General features: G+C 39.0%; 2 protein-coding genes across 2 annotated transcripts; both read right to left on the bottom strand.

Annotated features, from left to right (window-relative positions):
- Positions 1-927, bottom strand: LOC127503911 (olfactory receptor 5K1-like). The gene has a single exon (XM_051878123.1). It carries the CDS (start codon positions 925-927, stop codon positions 1-3), a length of 927 nt encoding a protein of 308 aa, XP_051734083.1.
- A 1,682-nt stretch (positions 928-2,609) lies between these two features.
- Positions 2,610-3,545, bottom strand: LOC127504333 (olfactory receptor 49-like). The gene has a single exon (XM_051878879.1). The coding sequence runs from the start codon at positions 3,543-3,545 to the stop codon at positions 2,610-2,612; it is 936 nt and encodes a 311-aa protein (XP_051734839.1).
- Between the last annotated feature and the right edge of the window lie 6,407 nt (positions 3,546-9,952).

The following is a 9,952-nucleotide window of genomic DNA, read 5'->3' as shown; positions in this document are numbered from 1 at the left end:
TCATTCTTTAGTACAATTCATGCATAATTTTAGGATTCTTTTGCGAACTTCTGTTAGTTTTAAGCCATAAATTATGGGATTGAAAAGAGGTGGCACTATAATCATTTCTAAAGCCAAAAAATTACGCAGGGCTACAGGGAAATCACTTGATCCATATCTGTTATAGATGGTATCAAAAAGTATTGCAACAGTGAGATTTATCAATGAAAGTAAATGAGGCACACATGTCTGCCAGAATTTCCTTCTGCACTCTAATGATGCTTTACATGCAATGATCAGTTTAATATAGGACACCATAATTACAATCACAAGACCGAAATATAACGAAATAAAAATAAATCCATAAAGGTTATTGACAAAAGTTGATCCACATGAGAGTTTTACAATTGACCAGTTGTCACAATACAACTTGTCAATATGATTTTTACATAGTACCAACCTATTTGACAAGAAAACTGCAATGAACATATTAAGACATGGTATGATCCAACAGAAGCCAAGTAATATGCAGCATGAAAATGTGTTCATCTTTGAGTGATAGTCTAAAGGTCGACATATGGCCACATGTCTGTCATATGCCATCACTGCTAATGTAGAATATTCACACATGACATAAGTATAAACAATAAAGGCCTGGAAAGCACACATGTAAGATGGAATTATGTATGAATTCAATATTAAATCATGCAAGATTTTAGGATAAAATGCTGCTGTTCCATAAATGTCATTCACACAAAGATTGCACAGAAAAATGTACATTGGTTCATGAAGGGCTCTCTCCAAGACAATAACAACACTGAGCCAAATGTTCACAAACAGTATCATAACATAGAGGAACAAAAAGCATGTGAAATAAATATACCTGTATGATTTAGAGTCTTGTGGTTCCATCAGAGTGTAAGTTGCAAAATTTGTCATATTATCCATCATATATTGAAGTTTTTAAACTTGCACTTGTCCGTATGCAAAATGCCCTCAAAATGTTGCAATTAAAAACAACATCTGTATCTCAAGTAACTCACATGTTTGCTTCAATTTAAAAATATAAATATAAAGATATTGTATACATGCTTTTAAAATACAATAAGAGTTAACTAAATACAATAAGATTTGTTATCTTGCATGCTCACATTCATGAAATGGAAGTACTATGGACTACTCATCTGCTTATAAATAACTTGCTCAGTTTAAGTTCTCTGAGTTTCTACCAAATAAAACCTTGGGGAAATTCAATAAGCTCTGGAGGCCTTTTTTTTTTTTCTTTGAATGATATAGTTCACCCAAGATGAAAATCACAACAAATGTTACAGTAAACTGAAGAAATATGAATGTTTGGTGTTTTTTTGTTTTTGTTTTTGTTGTTGTTGTTATTTTTTGTTTTTTAATTGTTGGTCTAGTTTTACATCAACTATCATATTTAAACCTGGAATTTGATGATGGTTAGTTTTAGGCACAAATCTAACTGCTGAAGAAAACTGAGTTCATGTTGTTCAACTTTGTGTAACACGAACATTATGCACTATGAAATGGTTTGAAACACTGATAACACATTTAAGTGCATTTCCAAAAAAATGAGGGAGGCCAAATACCAGGAAACTGTTAAAAAGTTTCATGTACGCTGGAAGGGCCGTATTACGGAGCACCGCACATGACATGCAAGAAGAAAAATTAAATCGGGCGCACGATTTACTAATTCGTTCCCTTGATTTACTAAATCGTGCGCACGACTTACTAATTTGTTCCTTTGATTTACTAAATCGTGCGCACGATTTACTAAAACTTTTTTACTTTTGTTTTGTTCAGTTCAGTGTCTGTTATTGTTGCGTATATGTCCTTGTTTATGTCCTTGCCTGTTCCTTGAGTCTGTTTTGGAGCTGCGGCACTTAGATCCTGCATCCTCTCCTTCGTTTTCAACCACGTCTGACAATGTAAAATAGCAGTATAATTTAAGGAAAATATTTGGTCCCACTTTATATTAGGTGGCCTTAACTACTATGGACTTGTATCAAAAAATAAGCACAATGTACTTATTGTGTTCGTATTATATTGCAAAACACTTTTGCTGCTATTGAGGTGGGATATGGGTAAGGTTAGGGACAGCTTTGGTGGTATGGGTAGGTTTAAGGGTGGGTTAAGTGCTAAGGGTCAACAGTGTAATTATAAATATAAGTACAATGTAAAAACATGTATGTACAGTATACAATAAGTGCATTGTATCAAATGATTAATTATAGTAGTTAAGGCCACCTAATATAAAGTGGGACCAAATATTTAAACAATAAAAGTAAAATATATTTTCATTTAAAATATAAAAATTATTTAATATTTCTTATTATATTTATATTTCATTTAGACAAACATCTTCAAATAAACTAACAAAGGAGGAAAAGGAAAAAATTTGTGGAAAAAAGTGGATCTGGGAGCAGTGGGAAAAAAAGGCCTCTTTTTTCTGTAATGTTTTATGATACTATTCCCTATGATGTTCATAATATTGTACATGATTGTCTTTCTAACATTTTGTTATAATTCATTAATAAAACAAATTATACCATTTTGCATTTCTACTTCAGTAAAGTAAATCAAATAATTGTCAAGGATTTAAACATTTTTTAGCTTCTTAAAACATTCACTTTTGCTGAAATACAGGAGGCAAAAACTCTGCGCACTGCCCTAATATTTAATCCATAGATTAGAGGATTAAATACAGGTGGGACTATAACTAATTCTAAAGCCAAAAAATGACGCAGACTCTCTGGAATGTCATTTGAACCATATCTGCTATACATGATATCAAAAAGCATAGCAAAAGTGAAATTAATCAGTGATAATATGTGTGGCAGACACGTTTGCCAGAATTTCTTTCTGTTATCTAAAGATGCTTTACAAGCAGAGATGAGCTTAACATAGGACACTATGATAATAACTGCACAGCTTAAAAATATAACAGTAACAATATATCCATAGACATTATTCACAGAAGATGATGCACATGACAGCTTTACAACTGACCAGTTGTCACAATATAATTTGTCAATGTGATATTTACAAAATGGCCTTAAGTTTGCTAACAGGGCTGCTATAAGACTAAAGCAGTTGGGAACAATCCATGAAAACAGAATTAATTTCAAACAGGTGAATTTAGTTAATTTGGAATGATAGTCTAAAGGTTTGCATATGGCTACATATCTATCATATGACATCACTGTTAATATTGTAAATTCACACAGTAAAGAGCTGTAAATAACAAAGTACTGCAGAGCACACATGTGAGAGGAGATCACATATGAATCCAGTATTAAATCAGACAGAATTTTAGGGTAGAATCCTGAGGCTCCATAAACCCCATTAATACACATATGACTCAAAAATATGTACATCGGTTCATGAAGTGTTTTCGCCATGATAATGACCATAACAAGACGTATATTAATTGACAATATAAGCAGATAAAGGAAAAGAAAACAACTGAAATATAAATGCCTATATGATTTAGATTCTTTAGGCACCATAAGAGTCAGTATCACAGGATATGACATGTTATCCATCAAAGATGCAATACAAAAAGCACACAAAACAATATTAATAAATATAAAACATTAAAATACATTAATATACAATCTGTTTCTTAGGCATCAGTATCCATTATTCACTGAGGAAAAACAGATAGTCAAAGTTAGCACTTTAGTTATAAAAAAAAGCCAAATTATTAGCAAAAAAGTACCTGGATGTCTGGTTTGGAGAGCTGGAAGCCTTGATTTTATAAGACCTTTTTTCAGTTGGGAAATCTCTAGGACAAAAATATCTTGTTCATCATTTGCTGAAGTTCACTGAGAAGGAGGGCTCAAAAAGATCATAGGCCAATTTCACACTTCCTGGTTTTTGGCTTCCTTATTGGCCCACACTGGGTAAACATTTTTCCCGTAAAAGTGATGGCGCAGCGTAACAAGAACCAGTTCAGGAATCAAAGTCTTTGTATGCATTATATATCATGAAAATGTTTGAATTGTCTTGGTGATTTATTGGTGAGACTACAAAGCTCTAATTAAGAGCTAAATTTAAGAACTAATTCAAAATGACGGCGCTTAACTTAGTTATATCATTCCCTGTGTTTGTTTGGCACAGCTCTGCATTATCACATTCCATGTAAAAACAGTGTTTTTTGCAATGTGCTGGGGAAATCATCGGCTGGCAGCACCCTTCTCACACAGACCTTATCCGCTGGAATTCGAGAGAAATATGGCTATTTCTCATTTTTTCAGTAGCTGCCCAGGGCGAGCTGCTGGATGAGGATGTGTTATCGCTCACATCCTCTGATCAGTGATGTGGCTGTTGGGGATGATGTTGTTTCTGAATCCTCGCAGTCTGCCTGCCCCGTGTATGATGAATTGCTGGAGGTTAAGTCTTGTGCCACAGACAGATTAGATCTGCCGTGGTGGCTTGAGAGATGTGAGCTCACTCACAGCCCATAATTATCCATTTCAGCATGCTAATTATGCTAGATTGGAGGGGATGCGTGATCATGGATATGAGTTCATGCCACCAGTTGAAGAGACGCTGGCTAGCTATCTCTCACTGGGAGAGGCGTTGATATTGAAGGCTCCCACTGCCAATGTACGAGGCAGCGGGTCAGGCCAGGGCTGTGCTGCAGGCTTACCAGGCCGATCTTAACCTCCGTGGCCACCATTACAGTTGTCCATATAGATCTCTGGATGAACCTTTCTGACATTGGGGATAAAGAGAGAAACTTTCAACAATGCGCTGACTTTGCCATCTTAACTTTTTGCCACCTTTGTTGAAACAGTGGTCCGGAAGTTCAGAGAGGTGAAGGCATGGTTGGCGGCCTTTAAGACCTATATATCCCACCAGTCCAGGCTCACGCCCCAAGCCTCTAGGGGGCCTGGCTCATCTTGGACTGGGGACCAAAGACAGGGCTATAGGGGGAGCGTCGCCACTCACGGTCCTCCGAGTAGATTGCAGAGGAGGCGCGACACAAAGAAAAGAAAGCAGGATTTGAGGGAAGTCATCTAGAGTAAACGCTCCCAGCGTTCTCAGGATGCAGAGGCCAAATAACATCTGCCTCATTCCATCTTTTCCTTTCCACCTTTCACCTCCCCCACTCTGTCTGAGGTCAGTTGGGGTGTGTTAGAAGCTTCCTGCATGCACTTACATCAGGCCTGAGGCTGGACCTATGATGTTGTTTGGAAGTGTTTTTTTTATTTATTTATATTCCTGCCCTTTGATGGTTCGGCACAGGATATTGATTGTGAGTGTGTCATTTGTTTCAGGGTGTTTTAATTTTGCATAGTCAAGCCTACCTTCATTCAGAGTAGTTTTGTTGAGGCCTCCGCTCTTAAGGCTCCACCCAGGTTGTCGCTGTTGGGTCTTTGGCTCTCTTGAGCCTCCTCAATAGAACTTGTTGAGGCTGCTCTCATTTTTTAAAAGTTATTTTGTGAGGCCTCCCTGTTTCAGAACTCAGCCTGGGCAGGGCCTCCTTCATATACATTATGGCTGTTTGAGCCTCCTCAGAATCGTCTGCTGAAGCTTCCACTCCCTAGGGCTGCACCTCAATAGCAGTATCAAATCATTAGGCTCTCTTTGAGCCTCTTTGATAAGCGGTCTTGATGTTTTACATTGCTAGGTCTCTTGTTTAGAAATGTTATTCTTAGACCTCCATTATTAGAGCCCAGCTGGTGTTGTTGTGCCAGGATTGTAGGCTCTCTTGAGACTCTTTGGTGCAACCACCGTTTTGGGGATCGTTGCCAGGTTTTCTCTCAGTTTAGAGAGTTGTAATGGTCCTCAGAGCACCACATTAGATAACCCGTCCGAGTTGTGTGGCTCTCTTTGAGCCTCCTTGGTGAGGTGGTCTTTTAGAGCAGAGCGTAGTTAGGTTTCCCCTCACTTTAGAGGGTTGTTATGCTGAAGCCTCTGCTCTGAGAGCTCTGTGAGGGCAGTAGATTGGGTGGTAGGCTCTCCTTTGGAGCCTCCTTGGTTTACTGTTTTTATGGTGCCATTGCTAGGTTTCCTCTCGCTTTAGATTGTTTTTCTGAAGAACCCTCCGCCCCAGAGTTCTGCTTGCATAGCAGTATCGAGTGTTAGGCTTCTTTAGGCCTCCATGGTAAGGAGTCCTTAGCGTAGAATGAACCTAAGTCTCCTCTTGCTTAGAGAGTCACTTTTGCTGAGACCTCCATTCTTTGAGCTCAGCTGGGGTGGCTGTGAGCCTCCCTAGTCTAGCCATCCCTAGGGAAGCATTGTTAGGTTTCCTCTTGATTTAGAGAGTCATCATGCTGAGACCTCCACTCCCCGAGCTCCGCTTTAGATAACCGGTCTAAGTAGCATGGCTCTCTGTGAGCTTCCTTGGTGAGGTGGTCTATTAGCGTAGAGAGTAGTTCGGTTTCCCCTCCTTATAGAGGGTCATTATGCTGAAGCCTCTGCTCTGAGAGCTCCGTGGGTGCAGTAGATTAGGTTGTAGGCTCTCTTTTGGAGCCTCCCTGGTTGACTGTCCTCAAGGTGGCACTGTTAGTCTTCTTCTAGCTCTAGAGAGTCTTCCTGCTGAAGCCTCTGCCCAAGGGCCCTGCTTTGATGGCAGTTTTGAGTGCAAGGCTTCTCTTAGTCTCTCTGGTAAGCAGACCTTAGCGTAGAGTGTAGCTAGGCCTCTTCTTCTTCAGAGTCTTTCTGTTGAGGCCTCGGTTCTTAGAGCCCCCCTTGAGTGTTGCTAGGTATCCCTTCATGAGACCTCCACCCATCAGGGGTGTGTCCCTTGCGGTGACTGGCAGGATGTTTTTATCCTTGGCCATATTCCCTTAAAGGTATTTTATACCAGGCCCTGTGCTAAGTTCCCCTTTGTATAGCCAGGGTTTCCGGCCATAGGGAATAGAGTCTATGACTACTGCTGGTGCGTACCGCTAGGACGGAGAACTTGACTCCTCATTAGCATCCTAGAACGCAGCGCAAGTTCTCATTCGAAACGGAACATCTCGGGTTACGAATGTAACAATGGTTCCCTGAGAAGGGGAATCAGACACTGTGTCCCGTTGCCATGCTTCAGGCTTGCCTGCCCATGTCTCCTTCAGATAAGAAGTGGATGATGTGTACTACAGGCACCCTATTTATACTCTGGTCACACCGGTAGTGACTTCATGGGTTGTGGCCGGTCAATGTCACTGTGGTGTTTTGACGCATGCTTCAGACACCGGCCATGCCGGATGCATTCCCCATTAGTGTCCTACGATGCAGTGTCTCGTTCCCTTCTCAGGGAATCATGGTTACATTCGTAACCCGAGACGTTAAGCTGGTTCCATGTTTAATACAAGTGCTTAAAAGGTAAGTTCACCCAAAAATAAAATTTCTGTCATTAAGTACTCACCATCGTGTCATTCCAAACCCGTAAGACCTTCGTTCATCTTCAAAACACAAATTAAGATATTTTTGATTAAAAAATTTCATTAAAATACAAATCCGATTCCAAAAAAGTTGGGACACTGTACAAATTGTGAATAAAAAAGGAATGCAATGATGTGGAAGTTTCAAATTTCAATATTTTATTCAGAATACAACATAGATGACATATCAAATGTTTAAACTGAGAAAATGTATCATTTTAAGGGAAAAATAAGTTGATTTTAAATTTCATGGCATCAACACATCTCAAAAAAGTTGGGACAAGGCCATGTTTACCACTGTGTGGCATCCCCTCTTCTTTTTATAACAGTCTGCAAACGTCTGGGGACTGAGGAGACAAGTAGCTCAAGTTTAGGAATAGGAATGTTGTCCCATTCTTGTCTAATACAGGCTTCTAATTGCTCAACTGTCTTACGTCTTCTTTGTCGCATCTTCCTCTTTATGATGCGCCAAATGTTTTCTATGGGTGAAAGATCTGGACTGCAGGCTGGCCATTTCAGTACCCGGATCCTTCTTCTACGCAGCCATGATGTTGTAATTGATGCAGTATGTGGTCTGGCATTGTCATGTTGGAAAATGCAAGGTCTTCCCTGAAAGAGACGACTTCTGGAATGGAGCATATGTTGTTCTAGAACTTGGATATACCTTTCAGCATTGATGGTGCCTTTCCAGATGTGTAAGCTGCCCGTGCCACACGCACTCATGCAACCCCATACCATCAGAGATGCAGGCTTCTGAACTGAGCGCTGATAACAACTTGGGTTGTCCTTGTCCTCTTTAGTCCGGATGACATGGCGTCCCAGTTTTCCAAAAAGAACTTCAAATTTTGATTCGTCTGACCACAGAACAGTTTTCCACTTTGCCACAGTCGATTTTAAATGAGCCTTGGCCCAGAGAAAACGCCTGCGCTTCTGGATCATATTTAGATATGGCTTCTTTTTTGACCTATAGAGTTTTAGCCGGCGAATGGCACGGTGGATTGTGTTCACCGACAATGTTTTCTGGAAGTATTCCTGAGCCCATGTTGTGATTTCCATTACAGTAGCATTCCTGTATGTGATGCAGTGCCATCTAAGGGCCCGAAGATCACGGGCATCCAGTATGGTTTTCCGGCCTTGACCCTTACGCACAGAGATTGTTCCAGATTCTCTGAATCTTTGGATGATATTATGCACTGTAGATGATGATAACTTCAAACTCCTTGCAATTTTTCTCTGAGAAACTCCTTTCAGATATTGCTCCACTATTTTTCGCCGCAGCATTTGGGAATTGGTGATCTTCTGCCCATCTTGACTTCTGACAGACACTGCCACTCTGAGAGGCTCTTTTTATACCCAATCATGTTGCCAATTGACCTAATAAGTTGCAAATTGGTCCTCCAGCTGTTCCTTATATGTACTTTTAACTTTTCCGGCCTCTTATTGCTACCTGTCCCAACTTTTTTGGAATGTGTAGCTCTCATGAAATCCAAAATGAGCCAATATTTGGCATGACATTTCAAAATGTCTCACTTTCAACATTTGATATGTTATCTATATTCTATTGTGAATAAAATATAAGTTTATGAGATTTGTAAATTATTGCATTCCTTTTTTATTCAAAATTTGTACAGTGTCCCAACTTTTTTGGAATCGGGTTTTGTGACTATAGTTGTTCAACCTTAATGTTATGAAGTGACAAGAATACTTTTTGTGCACAAAAACAAAACAAAAATAACAACTTTATTCAACATCTTTTTCTCTACCCTGTCAGACTCGTACGCAGTTGACACAGTGAATGCAGTTCAGCACTTCCGTGTTTACGTTCGAATGCCAGCTCAGTATTGTTGCTTTCTATGGGGGACAAAAAAAACCTTGGATTTCATTAAAAATATCTTAAGATGTTCCGAAGATGAACAAAGATCTCACAGGTTTAAACGACATGAGGGTGAGTACTTAATGACAGAAATTTCATTTTTGGGGGAACTAACCCTTTAACAAGCCAGTGAGATGAGTGACAAACTATCTACTGGCTATAATTCTGTGTCTGGATTGAGTCTCTTGCTTATCCCTTTCAAACTATGTATTGCCACACAATGCAGACATATAACATAAACACTGAATCAATAATAATGACCTACAATGATTCAGCTCATTCCACATTGCACATTTAAAGCACCCAGCAAATTTCTAACTATACTTTCGGTCTTCTACCATTGTAACTGCGTTGGTTAACTCAAATTCAGAATTTCACTACTCATTCAAAAATAATAAGATGGGTTCACTGGGAAGCTCAACTTTCATTCAACTTTGAACAATAACAAAAAAAAAAAAAAAAAGATGTAAAATTTATTTCTTACTCCCTCTTATAACAGAAAAGGCCTGGATTTCATTAGATACAATTTTTCACATTGATCATATGCTGATTCCCAGAATATGTAGTACTAAATAAGACATAATACTTAGTACACTTACTGATAAATTAGAGAAACAGCATAACAAACAGGACTCTATGTATATGCATATGTATGATCACTTTTATAAAACAGATACAGCAAATATTTGTTTACTAAATT

Source organism: Ctenopharyngodon idella, chromosome 21, assembly GCF_019924925.1.
Source record: "Ctenopharyngodon idella isolate HZGC_01 chromosome 21, HZGC01, whole genome shotgun sequence".
In the NCBI taxonomy this organism is placed as follows: domain Eukaryota; kingdom Metazoa; phylum Chordata; class Actinopteri; order Cypriniformes; family Xenocyprididae; genus Ctenopharyngodon; species Ctenopharyngodon idella.
Note: the sequence above shows the minus strand (reverse complement) of the source record. Positions and strands in the feature narration are given on the sequence as shown.

Excerpts from the sequence above, each read along its gene's own strand:
- LOC127503911 (XM_051878123.1), bottom strand. The coding sequence starts at position 927 with ATGGATAATATGACAAATTTTGCAACTTACACTCTGATGGAACCACAA.
- LOC127504333 (XM_051878879.1), bottom strand. The coding sequence starts at position 3,545 with ATGGATAACATGTCATATCCTGTGATACTGACTCTTATGGTGCCTAAA.